This window comes from Mytilus galloprovincialis, chromosome 8 (genome assembly GCF_965363235.1).
Source record: "Mytilus galloprovincialis chromosome 8, xbMytGall1.hap1.1, whole genome shotgun sequence".
Classification (NCBI taxonomy): domain Eukaryota; kingdom Metazoa; phylum Mollusca; class Bivalvia; order Mytilida; family Mytilidae; genus Mytilus; species Mytilus galloprovincialis.
In genome coordinates, this window is record NC_134845.1 from 77,042,819 (window position 1) to 77,061,962 (window position 19,144).

Below are 19,144 nucleotides of genomic sequence, written 5' to 3' on the forward strand. Positions count from 1 at the left end.
GCCATTTCACATTTGATTGACCACATCAATGATAATTCGTGTCAATATAAAAATGCTGACAACTGGGCTGGTGATACCCTCGGGAATGGATATCTCTTCCAATGGTTGTAACTTAAAAAAAAAACCAACACATCTTAAATTGCGAATGAGACGTTTAGGGGTATACATTACTTTTATTTGACTGTAATATAATAATTTATTTGCATTGGAATTTTTATGAAAACAATTATGTTTTTTTTACACTAATGATATTTGTTTGCATGCACATGACTAACAAAACTAACAATTTACGAATTTTCAGAGAAAATTGCAAATTTATCTTGAAACTATTATGGAGGAATCCGAAATTAACACAGAGACACAATTAATTTCCGATAATACTTGACAGTGAGTAAAGAAATTCACTGGGGATAACTATGGCTACATTCCCATATACATTTTCTTTGACCTTCTTTGTAGTTTTAGTTGATCTTTTTTATGATATAATGTCATTTTATTTATTTTAAATGGTGGTGAAGAATTTGCAAATAAATGACCGGAAATGAATGGGATTTACTGGAAATTACTATCGCTACTACCCATACTAGTATCCTTTTTCTCTCAACCTCTCTTTAGTTTTAGTTGATCTTATTATCATATATTGATAACATAGTAATTGAAATGATGGTTATGACTACGAAAATTTATGACAGACTATAAGCAGATTTGACATTATGATTTATAAGGAAACAATGAAAGAGAAAAAACACTTTTAAGAATTTAAATTACTCATTCTGACATCGGTGGTTTTGCTTTTCAATTTCTCCCAATCACGATAAATAAACTATTTGTTGCATTAATTTGTATGAATATGCATTAATGATATAACATCCGGAAAATGAATGATACAATGACTGGAAATGCTAATACCCGTGTTACAACAAATAACAAAATAACGTCAGCCAATCAGATGAAGTGTTACATTCGAAATTAAATAATTTATAACTAGTAAAATGAATAGAAGACTTGAAAATGTCGCATAAAAACACAAATTTTCTTCAGGTAAAGAACATATCTTTTCAGTGGAACTTACAGTTTGAATATAATTTAACAAACTTAATGATAAACAATAAACTGATAATATCATGCCTTTACTTCAAGTAAATTTTTGTAAAGGCAATGAATTTGTTCTAACACCAACGAAAAGACTTTTGCACATTCACGGGATTTCAGGACATTGTCTTATAAATATCGATAATAAGTACATACTTTCGGTTGTTGCATACACTATATCTGAATTTGAGTGCACATAGACATTTTGACGTTTCGACTATGCTTTGTTGCTTTGAATTAAAAAAATCCATAAAACGGTACCAAATAACTACTTAATATTTGCATGTTATATGTGTTTTGTACAATATCAGTTCTTGATTTACACATTTCAATACATATTTTTTTTATAATACTCATCTCTGTTGGGAGTGGTGCTTTGAGGTGTTGGTATTTAATTGATACGATTTTCATATTAAATCTTTATGTAACATAATGCAATAGAAATGGTTATTATTTCCATTATGAAACTTTGTATATCTATTTAAATAGCTCAGAGAATTTCAGCAATTTTCCATCAATACATTGTTTTTCCTTTTGCAATATGTTGCTATTAACTATTAAACAGTAATACCAGGATTATAATTTAGTACGCCAGACACGCGTTTCGTCTACATAAGACTCATCAGTGACGCTCATATCAAAATATTTATAAAGCCAAACAAGTACGAAGTTGAAGAGCATTGAGGATCCAAAATTCCAAAAAGTTGTGCCAAATACGGCTAAGGTAATCTATGCCTGGGATAAGAAAATCCTTAGTTTTTAGAAAAATTCAAAGTTTAAATGTGTTAAACACTATGAATTCTATTACAATTATATATTTGATGGGAAAGCATAAACGCATCATAATCCTTACCAATTTGTGCCAATTCAAGCTCAAGTCACTTGTCGTGTTTCTCAAGTTGAGCAATTAAGTTACCTTTTATTCGTCCATCTTGATTAATCTCCCATTATTGACTCCTGGATATGTATCGACGTCGAATTTTGAAAATATCATGCATTTCTGTTAAATAATACTGACTAATAGTTGAAAGAAACTGAAACTTCTAGTATCATATATGAACCAGACATCATATCCAGATTTGCATATATTTGTTTTCGTTCGTAGCTTTAAAGCAATCACTTGAAAATGAATTCAAAATACCTGTGTAACTTAGAAGCTAAGAATATACTGATGCAATAAACATACCAGACATCTTTAAGAAATATGTAACTAAAGATCCTTAAGTGATGCCAACTAATTTGACCACGTGATTGCCTAAAATGCTAGGATGTAAGAAAAGAAGTGAGGTCATCGGTTTGCTAATTTGCTATGTTATGTTCTGGAACCCTCGGAAAGAGTGTATAATCTAATAGGTGAATACAGAATAAGATCAACGTTGGTTTATTTAATATATATTATATGTATACCTTACGAATGACCAATCTGGATAAGTATCAAGCGCCTATTATTATTATTATTATCTACAGAGGATTTTTTAAATTAAGAGTAAAACTTAAATTCGATAATGTATTCTCTTTGATCGTAAAATCATATTGTATGAATGAACATGTCGTACTCGCTTATTTGTTTATAACAATGTAGAAAATTAATAAACACATTTATTTTATTTTCAGCCCGAAAATATTCACATGTAAATAAATCCAGTAGGAACATACGGGTACCAGTTATCACTCCTGATATTCAAGCAGTGGAAAGTAAGGGTAAAACGAAGATTGAACTCCGATCATTGCAATAAGGACATACAAACTAATAAACCAGTTATTCAACATTGCATACTTTTAAGTACTGATTATGTTATAGTTTTGAACAAATGTTGTGTTTTAATCCCAATAGTGCCACTGCTATACTTGTTACGAATGAAACTTTACACCAGACATCGTTCATATGTTTTTGTTGATCTAAAAAAAAATTTAGGTAATAGTTTAAGATTTTACTGTCTTTAAACAAATTTTAAATAGTAACTGATGAAATACAAATAGAATTAACATGCACTCTTGAAAACAAATGTGTACACTGTGAAACATTTCTTTGTAATTCCTATAAAATCTCTATGTTTCCTTTTTTCTACAAATTAAATAAATGCTCAACTCTAATAAATGCAATGCCAATTCAAGTTATGCTGGTATATCTAGAGCATACTGTTTCCGGCCATATTGGTCACTGAAATTTGGCAATGCATTTAAAAAAGTGCATGTAATTTGGTTTGTTTTCTTTTCTTCAAAATAAGACATTTTGTAATGTTTGCATCGTTTATAAATATTGTTCATTTCACTTTCCCTTATTTATCATACTGTATGTATACATGATATTTGTGTTTGCTTCATATTCTATTATTCTTCTTTTTATGTATACTTTCTATCTTCTTTTCATAAACTGTTTATTTAATCAGGGTATTATGTAGTATAGATTATAACTCATGTCATTGTGACGAGTTCAGTATATATGGGATACGTCACTAGTTCTTTGCATGTCCATGATTTGTTAATTACTGTGTAAGAAAAGACCAGATAAATCGGCTCTAAATGATAAGAACCTTTATGTATGTTTTTTTAAAAATCTACACCAGAAACAAAACATTTCAAAATGAGATTGAAATTTCATACCAGTTGTTTTATTGCAATGGACCATATAGCTACACGTTTAGCAAATCGTTTTTATTGAAGTTAAAAACTTTTTGTCTGAAATTGCATTTTTTTATCGACCTAAATGTGACCAAATGAATTATTTGGCAAGGAAAAACGAACCAAAGAATCTCTTTTCAGCCTTTTTGTAAGGAAGTGCTCAATAAAAAAATAGTCTTATACAAATTATGAACTTTTAAAATGTGAATGACGCCATATAAAATCTTCTTAATCCATTGTTGTTGCAATAGGTTATATGCGGCATAGAGAACCGTAAGATATCTGGTGTTGGTCTGCCAAATAAATGTGTTCACATTGAACACACGATAGAGATACGATTATTGTGATATTCTTGTTAAACAGTTTTGTTCGCGACATTGTATAATATTGATGCATTAACTGTAAATAAAAAATATTGTTATGTTAATGTAGTTTTCTATTATTCGATAAATACATGAAAGGTTGACAGATATAGGAAGATTGTTATATCGAGACTGATCACTTTCCAGCGGTTAAAACTATTACCACAGGGTGCTTTGGGTTTGGATCTTCGAAAAAAAGGTAATACATTCACAGCAAAGTCTGTTCGATGATCATGTATTGCAAAACCTCTCTGAGGGCTCGTATGATGATGCAAGGCTTAATGTCTTCCTATATCAAAATTCCCTGCTCTCGTCCCGGTCGTCACATCTAAAAGAAGCTACCTAGCTACCTATTATATTGATTGCTAATTTGATTTCGTCATGCGGATGCATAAAATAAGTGCCATTGGATGCAAAGGAATCAATCAATTCATCAACAGTTTTGTGATCTGACCTTCCATCTGTCAAATTTAATCCATGGTCAAAATGTTGTTCTTCACGTTTTAATTCTTTTACGCGTATCAGATACAATTATCGTTTGTTTGGAAAGTGAGAATATTTGTCACTGGAATAATCATGACAATGTTAAAAACAGAGTGAAACCAACGTTCACATGACCCAACGATGATAATAGTTTTTTTTAATCCACGAATAGCACATTAAATAAACTCAACATAGATACCAGGTTGAAATTGTGTAAGCCAGACACGAGTTTGTTCTACCTTGTTGAGGTGAACTTAGCTATTCAGTTACAGGACTTCAAATATTTCAATCCTTTCTGGGTTGATTTAAAATTCAAAAATAAGTAAACAATGAACTTGGTTGTTAAAGACCAAACAGCCTATTGTTTATGCGCATCAACTAACGCAACTTGGTAGTGACATAAAAGCTCTATGACGTTGTTTCTAGCAATGAGAAAACGTCAAAGTATAACGTCCTATTTCGCGTTTTTCACGGATTCCAACATGGTGCACGCTTTTAAAAAAGTACGTCTCCCAAGAAAAGAGGAATTAAACGTCGAGCTGATAGCTTTTGGAAATTTAACACAAATGGATACAGACACTATATTTAACATTCGTTCTAATAAAAACAATAACATATAAATTTTGATCTCGACTTTTTTGCACCGATCTGCATTTTTTTTTTTTATTCTTTCACATGCGTAGATTTTGTCTTATATTTCCGCCGATCTGCATTTCATTTTTTTTTTTTATTCTTTCAATTGTGTACAGGGTACCGGTTATTAGATAGGTGATAGTTTTTATGTTCAATTTATGTTTTCTTCTGGCCCGTCCATTCGTCCGTCTGTCCCGCTTCAGGTTAAAGTTTTTGGTCAAGGTAGTTTTAGATGAAGTTGAAGTCATATCAACTTAAAACTTAGTACACATGTTCCCTGTGATTTGATCCTTTTAATTTTAATGTCAATTTTTCAAAGTTTTTAAAAATTGAGTATTCAGAAGGTCAGGCCGATAAAAAATTATTCCTAGAAGTTTTGACATACTGGCAACGTATGCATGTAACTGATGTCTGGATGATTATCGTTAAATAATGTCAGATCTTGCAATGAATTTAAAATTTATTTATACTGCTTATTTGACAAAATCTTATAATTATGACAAAGGGTCATTGTCGTTTGTCATTTGTTTCATTTTAAATTGTCTTAAGAAGTAATGGTAAACATTTCGCCTGATCCCACTGATCGTACAGCTAATTTCCTAATGTAAGTAGATCAACACTTTAGTTAGTTGCTAGCTTTGTTTGTATATTTTGTGATAATGTCCAACTGAATTTAAATATCATATAAGGTTTACATACCTATATATGAAGATAATATTAATTACAAAGCTTGAATAAACATTGATACATACAAAGCAAGGAAGCCAACCAAAGTTTCACCCTACATGCATTAGAAAATTAGCTGTAAGGCAAAACATATAAAACAGTTGTAAATTTAACTTAATATGACAAAAACAATTGCTTCCAACATAAAATCCCCCGTTTCATTTAGCTAAAACTATGACCGGAAAGATTGAAAACAAATTTCGATTTTCAATGCCGGCAACAATTTTGACTTTTTTTTATTTCCAAAATTAGCAGTTTAGATTTATAATATTTTATCCCATTTGAGAAATCTTACTTTGTAGTTTTCAACAGAAAATTATTTCTAAATTAATTTTTGAATTAAAACTTTTTGTAATTTATATTACTCTCTGGTTTATTCAAAACACGTGAGGTAGCAATAACAGGGATTGTATTTCATGATAGATGTATAACGTTTTAGAATCAAAAACTTTAATTCATATATTATACCTATAAATTTTGATTTCCTTATATCTTAAATATTCAGAAATAATGAGTTCACAAACTAGATGGAATAATTTCTATACGCTCGTCTTAGTCGGGAAATAAAATGGTATAAAGAAGTCCGTCCATGCTTTTGTATATCCGGTCTGTCAACAGTAGTAAATGAGTTCGTTACGGCAAACTTCTGAAATTGACGTGATAAAAAAAATACACTTATATAGTCTGATATAGTCAAATACTCTGTAGTTAGCCAGTGCCATCTTTCATTTCTTTTTTTTCAATAATTTTGCTTATGAGGGGCAGAGGACAAAAACAGATTTTCCTAACAAAAGCGGCGAGAAAGGTTATTTCAAACAATTTTCCATTCCGACGGATGGGGTTTCTGAAGGTTATTATTGTGAGGCAACAACATCATAAGATCTGATACTGACACGTGCATTTAATCTCTTGTATTACCGGATAATAAAGTAGGTGAATATAGTTGTTAGTCTTGGAAATTTAAATGTGGGTTTCAAACGTCCAATTTGCGATTGTTTTCAAATAGTGCGCCAGCAAGGAAAGTTTGTACTGTGACGTCAGATGCAATGTTCTGAAGAAAGACAACTCTTTTCTTCAAAACGAACGAGAAAAAACATGAAAATTACTCATAACTTTTTTGAAAAGTCGGTGACATACACTTTTTTTGGCTTTATTTTGTAGAGTGCACATGGCACTTTCCTTCTTGAAATTATTATGTAGAAATCACTGGTAGATATTTTTTAATATTGGAAACGTTTTTCATTTCTACGTTTCATTTTTGGCGGGAATGAAATAAAACATATTTTTAAAGATCAAAACAATATGAGTCTTAAATTCTTGAACCTGTATTTGATAGCTACAAATCTACTGTTTAACGTGAAACAAGAATCATGCTGGTAGGTTTGATATAAAGAATTTTTTGGAGAGTTTAATTAAGAAGCAAATATATGTTAATATTCGGGAAAACACGAAACTGAGGTTGCTATAGCGACAAAACTAAGTCGATGACCCCCAATTTTTTTCATCATTTTTTGTTCCTCAAATCATGAAATACCTTCACACAAAATTTTAAGGAAAAATCACTGGTAGAAATAAATAGGCTGTTTGGTCTTTAAATTTAATATATGCTTTTTTGTGCTTCTTTGTTAAATATTTGTTAGTTTTTGTTCTGATTGCGATTGTGACACGCTGATGACTGCTGTAACCCTATTTTGACAATTTATCTACTAGTATTATGTTTGGTTTGTTCACGCATTGTTGTAAATATAATGGAATTTGATGCGACTGTCATACAAGTGAGAGGTTTAGCACTATAAAACTAGGTTCAATCCACCATTTTCTACATTTGAAAATGCCTGTACCAAGTCAGGAATATGACATTTGTTGTCCATTCGTTTTATGTGTTTTATCATTCGATTTTGCCATTTGATTAGGGACTTGCCGTTTTGAATTTTCTTCGGAGTTCAGTATTTTTGTGATTTTACTTTCTACATATGACTCACTAGTGATGCTAGAATCAAAAGAAAGATATGCCAAATAAAATATTAAGTTGAAAAGCATTGGGGACTCAAATTCCCGAAAAGTTTCAAAAAATAAAGCTAAGGTAAATAATTCCTGTGGTAGAAAATCTTTATTCTTTTGAAACTTGAAAGTTTTGTAAAGGGTTAATTTATAATTATGATCATATCAATACTAATTCATGTAATCATAGAAGTGCTGCCTAGTGTAGTGGTGATACTCTTTGTGGGAGAAATCCTCCACAAGTCGTGGCAACGAACCAATGGTTGAAAATAAACTTATCCTAGATACAACTTACAAGGATTAAAAGTGTTTATGCCACTGCGCGTTTTGGACACAACAGACAACCAGAGACGTTCGAATTAAAAAGTCAAAAGTTCAAATAAAGTATGAAGTCGACGAACCAAATTCCGAAAGGCATTTCCAATTTAGCTCCAACGGTTGTAAAGCTCGAAATAAATCATTGTTATTCTGAAGTCGCGGACACGACAACTTTTTATGTATCAAATGTGCTCAATCTATAATTAATATCAATCTGTTTACAATAAATGGCAAATAATGCATAAACAACATGTTAAACCTTTGATTTATAGAATGAGAGCAGGACTTTATCATTGATGATTTGTGTGAACGGTGGTTTTACCCTATAATGAACATTGTCGTGTTTATTGTACACTGTCGCATTTTTTCGAATCCAAAATAGGGAATGATCATATTGAACTTATTTAGTCTCAAAAGTAAATATGTTTGATGTTAGTAGACACCCTCTTGTTTTCTTTGTTGTCAATACAATTGAACTTTACGCGAATGTCATAGAAGCCAAAAGTTTAGCTAGCTATAAGACCATGTTTAATCATCCATCATTTTCTACATGATGAAATAAACTCATCAAAGATACCAGGATTGAAATTTAATATTAGCGATAGACACGCTGTTTCACCCGTCTACAAAAGACTGACCAGTGACGCTCCAACCAAAATGTGTTAAAAAAGGCTAAAGAAATGTATGTACCAAGTGAGGAACAGTTGTTTTCCGTTCGTTGATGATTATGAGATTTTGATATAGACATTTGAAAAAGGACTTTCGATTTTGCCAAGCTTTCTCTCAGAAAGACTCCCATCGAAGCACCGTAAGAGAGGTCGAGTTAATGCAGTTGTAGACCACAATATACCATTAAAACATTTCATATAAATCTTGTAACGTTTATATAAATTGGCTTTCTGGTGAGAGCCAACATGAAGAGTAGTAATCGTATCTTTTACAGATAAAGAGGTTATAGTGTATTATTTTCACAGAATTTCGTTTTGAATATTTAACATTGGTTCAATTTCATTATACACAAGGAAAGCTTTTAGTGTCTTCGGTAATGGAAGGCCATGGATATTCGATTCAAACTCTTTTCCTGTGATTCCGTGTATTGAATTTCGTATAATAATTCGGGTTTGATCTTTCAGTGAAGCTGGTTTACTGAACTCTTCAAATATAAAATCGTTTGCGCTTCTAGTTATGATGTTGGATCTTTTCATAATCATCGGTATTATATTTCTGAATTTAAGTTCATGTTTAATTAAGATGTACAATAGGAATACATTGGTGAATTCATTATTATATGTTTCATTTATAAGCCATGATGTTTCCTCATAATATTTCCTATCTGTTTTCCCACCATATTTTAACAAAATGAAAGTCGTGACATGCCGATGTGTTTTCATTCCATGATCTAAGGGAGATAATCCATGAATATCTGTACAGTTGACGATTGCACCACGCTTTAAAAGATATTCCATAATTTTGTTTCCTTCTTTTAACAGTTCTAAATATTCATCAATTTTATGTGTTTGATAACGTTTACTATCTTTATTATGTATTCGATAAAATCGCACAGCAATTTGAAATATCCCATTTCTTAAACAATAGAATAATGGAGTCTGTCCCTGTGAATCTTTGATATTAACATCTCCACGTGACTTTAATATGACCTTCACTGTTTCCAATGTCCCTACACTACAGGCAATGTGGAGTGGTCTTCTGCCATTTGACAGTGATAGGTGTATGTCGGCACCGTGTGAAATTAGCAATGACACGATGTTCGTGTGACAGTTTTCAATCGCACTTATCAGTGGATATTTCTGACACGTTAGCTGTGATGTGTGTTCATTTCGTTTTTCTGTTTTGTTGATAATTGCTCCTGAAAAAAACAAATATGATATAAAACAATTAAGTTAAAAAAAATGATTGCAAGGTTGTGAATTTTTCACCTTGGTTTATGCTATAATTTATTGGAATAATGCACATTTATACTTCAATGGGGTTGATTGCATACATGTGTCACAAATAGAAACTGGGTGTATCTGTGACTGGGAAATGTGTTGGCCTGGAACCACACACACACAATAAACAGTACGATGAGATGAGTCTGCACCGACTCTGACTTTGGGACTAGCTCATTTAACAAAAGACGACACTGGTTAGCGTTATGTATAATTTGATAAGTTCAGCATGGAATACAATTGTACAGAGTTGGAACTGCTCAGTGTAATACTAAATCCAATCTGCCACATTAAAATGATAACATAGTTTATATAACAAACCAAAAGTTACTAGAAAAGACTTGCCAAATATTTCTCTAAATGAGTGAGAAAATTCAATTAAGGGATTACAGAAAAATTAACACATAGATAATAACTAACAGTAGAACATACAGACTTATTTATGGAATAAAACATTTACGAATAATAGATCAATTGAAGTAAAATGGCGCTAATTGCATATCAAACTAAAACATGACATTAGATTAGCTTAATCTTCTAAACTTGACTTCAACTTTTCACAATAAAAATAACAAAATCCCTTAGTGAAATATTGCAAATATAACAAAAACAGTGATTTTTATATGACTTCAACTTACTGTGGATTAAGCACAGAAACAATAGAATGCCTCTGAAAAATGTTCATTTTAAAATGTTTTCATTTCACATTGACAATAATTTAAAGAAAACTTAGTGAAAAAATAGCTATTTGAAAGATACAATAAAATGAAGTACCAATTCGCCCGTTATAGGTCCAAAAAGATAATAAAAGAGAATAATGTTATATCTTGTTCAACTAAAATTGAAACAACAGGGAGATTTGTTCATCAGCTGGGTTATCACATTCAAGGGCAAATGATACCGTTACAGGGGAGAAAAATTATCGATTAACCAAATAAACTCACCAACATTTCAATTGTATACGTTAGACGCGGGTTTGGTCTCTATGAGACTCGTCAGTGACGTTTGAATAAATAAAAAAGAATATTAAAGACTCAAACGCTTGTTTGCCAAACTCTTCACAAAGTGACAATTTAGATTTTAAAAATTGCACATAGTGTGCCTGCTGTCCAATATCAGGTCTTATTCTGCCATCTTCACTCTAGCTTCATGTAATAATTATTTACATATATGATTTAAACCTGTCCCAATGACGATTATCAAATACTATTCTACTTAAAGGTTATGCTTTCTTCCATTATAAATATTCTCACCTGATTCAAGTAACAGTCGTGCAACCTCAGCATGGCCTTTTTGGCATGCTAGGTACAAAGGAGATTCGAAATCTTTGGTCAGTTTATTTATATCAGCTCCACAATGCAGTAGGGTGCGTACGCCTTCAGTTCTTCCGTTACAGCTTGTATAATGCAAAGCCGTTTTCCTAAAAAAAACATTAATTGATAACTTAGATATGTATTTACGTACATATTAAGTTTGACCATTTCAGTGCACGTGTTTTAGAATGAGCTATTGGAGCTCATTACTCAAATAGTGGTATCCAAATTGGTTTAGAGCGACATACCAACCTCAGAAAAAAAGTCTAATCGTGTAGGATTCATTTCCTTTTGTGAATTCAACCATTCGATTATGTTTAACACAAAACGAGGATTAATGAAAATATCGATAACATCCAAAAATAAAAGAATTTTGTGAAATTGCAATCGCAGAGAAAACGATTTAAAAATAACAATAATAATTCCGGACTTAAAACATAGACACATATCAATATAATATAAATGTACCAAGCTCAAACACACTAGGATACAGCAACTGTAAGAACAACACAATTATATAAATACTGCCATCGACATTGTCGACGTTAAAATAAAAAGAGGAAGACATATGATTCACATAACATGTGTTTCTGCATTGCTGGTTCTACTTAGAATTAAACCAACTCCAAAACGGAATGTAAAATAAGTACCATCATAATATCAAAACCTCAGAAGATGATGAGACCGCGCGATTTTTTTAGAAGGCCAACCAAAAACTTCATATACACACACATTAAAACATAATAATAAACAAAAGATAATTATAAATGCTAAGTTTTAAAACCGAGATGCTACATGTTCAGTTTTATTACAAGGTTAACAAGAAGTAATTCAAGATCACCGACGCCATGCAATTAGGTTTACATCCAAGATAATAAGTATACATATAGAAGCAAATCTATATCTTCTGCACTATTAATTAGAAAAGAAATTGAAATTATGAGAAATGAGTGTAAATAGCAAGATATTTGAGGAAAACTCTGAGATGAGCACAATTGTCATTGCAAAATTAAGCAAGGGGTGTTCTTCATTCATACTATTTCGAAAATTCCGGAACCATAGAGTTCCCTTAAAAAATGCCATATTTTTATCAAAAAAGCTTCAGCATGTATTTTGCAGCTATATTCACACCAAAAGGATTTAAAATTCTGAATTTGACAGTTTTTTCAACGGATCTTTTTTTAGTGAAAACGTAGAACCGAAAAAAGCCTACCATTGAAGCCTATGTACATAATGATGTCATTTGAATCATTTACACTTTTCAACATACCCAGTAGCATCTTCAACATTCGTATCTGGATTGTGATGGCAAAGGGCAATAACCGACTTCATGTCGTCAAGTATGGCTGCCTGAAGTAAAACTGTTATATTCTGGTTTTCCCTGTAGAAATAGTGAAGTAATAGTCATCAGGTACTCTCAAGTGATAGAATTATACTCATTTTGACGTGACCTGTTGTACTAAATTTATTTTTAATGTACGTATTGACAGATATTAAGCGCAACTGCTTATCGGTACCAATTAAATGTTTCAGAAAAACTTTGTTGTGGCATTTTTTTTTTTTGCAAATGTCATAGAATAGGAACAGAAACACTACGATTTAAACTGATTGATTGTCGATCTTTAACGTTATTTTCAGCACTTTTGGATATGTTCCAGACCGTATGAGTATTTGGACCGTACGCGTACGGTCTGGACCGTATGCGTACTTTTTCGAAATACTCATACGGTCGGACCGTACGCGTACGATCTGATTAATATCAAGGAGTTGGTCAATTGTACTAGATACAAATACATATAACAGATCAACATAAATTAACTCTCAAATAAATAGAAAAAAAATCAATTGTAATTGAAATAAAAACTTTACATTTTAACTATTTAAAAAAATCACGCTAATTAAATCTGTAAATCTCTAGTATTTAGCATGTAGATCAGTAATACATAATACACTAATTGAATTATGACAATTATTCTCACTGAAATTGAATGCGAATAATGTGGGAGGACAATTGCTTTAGAATATTTAGCAACTTTTCAAAAAAATGCTAATCGAAAGGAACATGCATGAACTGAAAAAATGTAAATATGAAAAATATACTTTTGGTAGCGAGTGTCACCTATGGCGAGAGTTTCAAAATAGGATTCAGATATACAATTAAACAAATATCTAATTTTAATTGTTAGGTAGTTCATTTATCCATCTTATGTAATAATAACAATTTGTAAAACTAAAAATAAAGATTGTGATAAATGTTTGTATAGATGTAACCAATATTATCCAATAACATGTATGGTCAGCTCATACTGGACCATACGCGTATACTCATACGGTCCGACCGTACGAGTATACGTATACGGTCCAAATACTCATACGGTCTGGAACAGATATATGAAGGTCTATTCAAAATAATTAGTAAATGTTATCAAAATTTCATTTTCATCAGTTGTTGTTACTTCTTTTTATTCCAAATACACAGAAGAAAAATATGTTTCAATATCTTGCACTGTTGATGAGTGTTGATGATGATTAGCTTATTAACAAATGCACGTGTCTAACTGATACAAGATAAGAACATTTTGGCATGTAGGACTTAATGGTAAATCGATAGAATAATCAAATAGTGAACACTGACTAGCTATAAACAGTACTGAAAAAGAGGTAAACTAGGGGTTTATAGAAAAAAATATAACAATGAATTTCATATATAAGTACATTTCTTCATGTATATTGGAGCAGCCAGGAGAAAAAAAAATGGAGCTATTGATGGAATCAAAATATAAATAGACAAATATTAAACAAGAATAATTGTACAACATTTATTGTTGCTGATGTTACTATAGTGTCTGGTTTTTGTACTAGATTTTCTTGTGGTGAATGTTTATTTATGAATTTGAAGAAAAAAAGACCAATCAAATACTTTTTTAAACTACAGAAATTAGAAAATTATACTAATATTTTCATTGTATACAATTATAATTCTAGAAATCCCCCATAAGAATCTTCAAAACTGACCATCTGATCATTTTATGTACACACCGCATATATAACTAACGTTCGAAACTTCTGAGATCAGCAATAGTTGATGTTTATCTAGGTGCGCTGAGTTAATCATATCAATAGCAACTGACTTGCATCATAGATGAATAAACCAATCTTATACATCTATGAGTTATACATATGTACTTACATCAAGGTCAACATGGCCAATAATGATATAACGTCTCCCGCCAGATCTGAATTTTGATGCACAGTGTTTAAAATTAACAATCTTTCAAAATTGCCACAATAGACTATTTTCATATTACAAACTTTTCTTTTTTCGACAGGTTATACAAGTTAGATTAATCATAATTTCAATCGGTGGAATTTGAGTGAAAATTTAACTGTTTTCCGAATCTACTTCTTTACGTTGCTTTTACTTGACAAAGCACAAGGATATCCTACCCTTTAGGTCCTACCACATAGTATATAAACTGTCGAAAAAATATAATTTCCAGAGTGTAAAGTCGGCAATATGCAAATAGTCTATAGAATTGGCGTTACGAAAATGTTACAATAAAAAGCTTACCTGGTTCCTTTTACTGATTGCTTCACGTAAACATTTACATCAATTTCAGTATTTGCTAGAAGCATTTCAGTTACTGAGTGATGTCCCTCTGATATTGCTACCCACAATGGCGTCTGGTTAGATCTATCAACGATGTTAACAAGGAAGCCTTTATTAAGAAGGCATAACACAGCCTCTTGGTTTCCTAATTTGCAGGCAATGTGTAAAGGAGAATCTTGAAAGAAAAAAATGATGTATTGCCTTGTAGTTTGTGTATATGATTGCTTTAGCTCGTGGTTGACTTAAATATAGAATAATTATATTCGTTAATAAATACCCATTAGGATAAGACAATGCATTTTGCATATAACATAAAGAGATTTATAAATAAGAAGCGTGTTGCCTACTCATATCACGAAACTGAAATAGGTTAGGGTTTTTTGTACACCACGTCAAATTTACCTATGAACTTGAACTCAAATTGAAGGTCATAAACCAAAGATCTCAAATAAGAAGACAAGTGAAGACAAGTAAAATATGTAGAACCCTGACACTTTCACTATAAAATATACATGCTCCAAATCAGGAACCGTTACATTAGTGCAAATACAAATTTATTTTATGTTTTTTGGCAAAAATAAGGTCCAAAAATTTTTCATTCTCAACCTCCTCTTTCAAATATCCTGGAAACACTCCTAAACATACACAGACAACAGACTGACCCAACTTAAGGATAGACTACAGCAAGGACAGATCAACGTATATCACTACACTGATGCAGTACCCCACCTACTAAAACTAGGATGAAGATCTACTGAACATCCCTTTAGTGTGTGCTATGGATATTTCTGTGCTACGTTTTTAATCATTGTGCTTGCATTGCTTTTGTTTATATATATATATATATATATATATATATATATATATATATATATATATATATATATATATATATATATATATATATATATATATATATATATATATATATATATCTATATATATATATATATATATATATATATATATATATATATAAAAATATAAACGAGTCTAAATTGAAAACTACGTTCAAACCAAAAAAAAATATATGTATTATATGTTGTGTGAGTTTTGTTCTGGTAAGTCTTTGTGTACTTTTAAAAACGTATTCAACTTATATTTTGTCTTATTTGGATCATTTAGTCAGAAGAACAGAAAAAAATGAACGAAGAGGGTCTATTGGACAAAAAAAAGCTCAAAATCTTCATGAATAAAAATGCAACTAATATTTTTCTATCCAATTCATATTTTAACTAACGGTTAAAAAACTTAAAAATACTTTCAAATGATTTACAATTCATTAATTAAATGTCAGTTGCACATTTTAACATGCTATATGCTAAATGATACTACAGAAAATTTAATCCGGGTATAATTTTCAGTCTTATTTTTCACCTGTCATTCAACCCAAATTCTAATTGAAAAACACTTTGTTCTTGAATACCTTTGATCTCATCTATCCAACTTTTTTTTTTACCTTTACTACACCAGACTCAAGCTAGCGAACAATAAGCCAGCGAACAATAAGATGAATCAAGCTAGCGAACAATAAGCCAGCGAACAATAAGAAAACGCACCCACATGATCATGCCTAAAAACCGAAGATTTGAAATAACACGACATGTTCTTATAAATATGATGACAAATAAATAAAAATGATGACAAATAATTTCCAATAGGAAGATGAAATGCAATTCCATTTAAACACAGAAAAGTTTAATAATTTATTTGTGTATTTAATAACTTTTTTTTAAGGCCGGGAATTAAAAAAAAAACTTTCTCCTTTCTCTTTGATAAGGGATTGGTTATTGTCTGTATAATAATAATAACAATTGATAACAACAGGTTACACTATATTACTGTAGCGACACAATAAGATCTCCAAGCTTATATAATTATACGAGTAAAAAGAAAAACTGATAACCATTATATTCACTTTTCGCCAAAGAAATAGCTAGTTCACGTAATTATTCAAAAGTAAATAGTCACTCTTGTAATTTATTTATTACATTTCGATAAGAAGAGCGATAAGTGTAAGAGTTACACACGAATACACGAATTACGTCAAATAGAACGAAAACGATTTGACATAAATATTTTGGTTAATCTAAACAACAATTTATTTAGAATCAAACCTATGTAAAATAACTTTAATCCGTAAACATTTCCCTACGGCAAAGACCCGGATGGGGTAGGGTGACCCTACCATCCCCGTTCTTTAATTCATAAAAAAATAGCTACGGCAAAGCTTTTGTCCACACTAGGTACACTCGATAGGCACTTGCCTAAGGTTGCCTGGACCCAAATACCCAGGTGGGTAAAGTTACGGAACTTTTTTTTTGGAGGTCCAAAGTTGGGGTCGGGTGACCCTACCATCCCCCTTATTTAATTCATAGCAAAGTCCCTACGGCAAAGCTTTTGTCCACACTAGGTACACTCGATAGGCACTTGCCTAAGGTTGCATGGACCCAAATACCCAGGTGGGTAAATTTACGGAACTTTTTTTTTTGGCGGTCCAAAGTTGGGGTCGGGTGACCCTACCATCCCCCTTATTTAATTCATAGCAAAGTCCCTACGGCAAAGCTTTTGTTTTTGGAGGTCCAAAGTTGGGGTCGGGTGACCCTACCATCCCCCTTATTTAATTCATAGCAAAGTCCCTACGGCAAAGCTTTTGTCCACACTAGGTACACTCGATAGGCACTTGCCTAAGGTTACCTGGACCCAAATACCCAGGTGGGTAAAGTTACGGAACTTTTTTTTTTGGAGGTCCAAAGTTGGGGTCGGGTGACCCTACCATCCCCCTTATTTAATTCATAGCAAAGTCCCTACGGCAAAGCTTATGTCCACACTAGGTAAACTCGATAGGCACTTGCCTAAGGTTACCTGGACCCAAATACCCAGGTGGGTAAAGTTACGGAACTTTTTTTTTTGGAGGTCCAAAGTTGGGGTCGGGTGACCCTACCATCCCCCTTATTTAATTCATAGCAAAGTCCCTACGGCAAAGCTTTTGTCCACACTAGGTACACTCGATAGGCACTTGCCTAAGGTTGCCTGGACCAAAATACCCAGGTGGGTAAAGTTACGGAACTTTTTTTTTTGGAGGTCCAAAGTTGGGGTTGGGTGACTCTACCATCCCCCTTATTTAATTCATAGCAAAGTCCCTACGGCAAAGCTTTTGTCCACACTAGGTACACTCGATAGGCACTTGCCTAAGATTGCCTGGACCCAAATACCCAGGTGGGTAAAGTTACGGAACTTTTTTTTTGGAGGTCCAAAGTTGGGGTCGGGTGACCCTACCATTCCCCTTATTTAATTCATAGCAAAGTCCCTACGGCAAAGCTTTTGTCCACACTAGGTACACTCGATAGGCACTTGCCTAAGGTTGCCTGGACCCAAATACCCAGGTGGGTAAAGTTACGGAACTTTTTTTTTGGAGGTCCAAAGTTGGGGTCGGGTGACCCTACCATCCCCCTTATTTAATTCATAGCAAAGTCCCTACGGCAAAGCTTTTGTCCACACTAGGTACACTCGATAGGCACTTGCCTAAGATTGCCTGGACCCAAATACCCAGGTGGGTAAAGTTACGGAACTTTTTTTTTGGAGGTCCAAAGTTGGGGTCGGGTGACCCTACCATCCCCCTTATTTAATTCATAGCAAAGTCCCTACGGCAAAGCTTTTGTCCACACTAGGTACACTCGATAGGCACTTGCCTAAGGTTGCCTGGACCCAAATACCCAGGTGGGTAAAGTTACGGAACTTTTTTTTTGGAGGTCCAAAGTTGGGGTCGGGTGACCCTACCATCCCCCTTATTTAATTCATAGCAAAGTCCCTACGGCAAAGCTTTTGTCCACACTAGGTACACTCGATAGGCACTTGCCTAAGATTGCCTGGACCCAAATACCCAGGTGGGTAAAGTTACGGAACTTTTTTTTTGGAGGTCCAAAGTTGGGGTCGGGTGACCCTACCATCCCCCTTATTTAATTCATAGCAAAGTCCCTACGGCAAAGCTTTTGTCCACACTAGGTACACTCGATAGGCACTTGCCTAAGGTTG

The 19,144-nt window shown here is 32.5% G+C and overlaps 2 protein-coding genes across 5 annotated transcripts in view; one reads left to right on the forward strand and one right to left on the reverse strand.

The window, feature by feature from the left end:
* LOC143042606 (prestin-like) overlaps positions 1 to 4,132 on the forward strand; it is a 43,316-nt gene extending 39,184 nt beyond the window's left edge. For 3 of the 4 annotated variants that reach the window (XM_076215007.1, XM_076215008.1, XM_076215009.1), the window contains exons 18-19: positions 302 to 387; positions 2,707 to 4,132. In XM_076215007.1, the coding sequence (XP_076071122.1) occupies positions 302 to 385 (84 nt within the window). In that variant the 3' untranslated portion in view covers positions 386 to 387; positions 2,707 to 4,132. The remainder of the gene's footprint in view (positions 1 to 301; positions 388 to 2,706) is intronic. The other variant, XM_076215010.1, reaches the window with a different exon arrangement.
* Positions 4,133 to 8,233: 4,101 nt separating this feature from the next.
* Positions 8,234 to 19,144, reverse strand: part of LOC143042607 (transient receptor potential cation channel subfamily A member 1-like) — a 47,619-nt gene continuing 36,708 nt past the window's right edge. Inside the window, exons 6-9 of the mRNA XM_076215011.1 lie at positions 15,071 to 15,284; positions 12,770 to 12,880; positions 11,440 to 11,606; positions 8,234 to 10,104 (exon numbers count right to left, since the gene is read on the reverse strand). Coding sequence (XP_076071126.1) covers positions 9,206 to 10,104; positions 11,440 to 11,606; positions 12,770 to 12,880; positions 15,071 to 15,284 — 1,391 coding nt within the window. The 3' untranslated portion in view covers positions 8,234 to 9,205. The remainder of the gene's footprint in view (positions 10,105 to 11,439; positions 11,607 to 12,769; positions 12,881 to 15,070; positions 15,285 to 19,144) is intronic.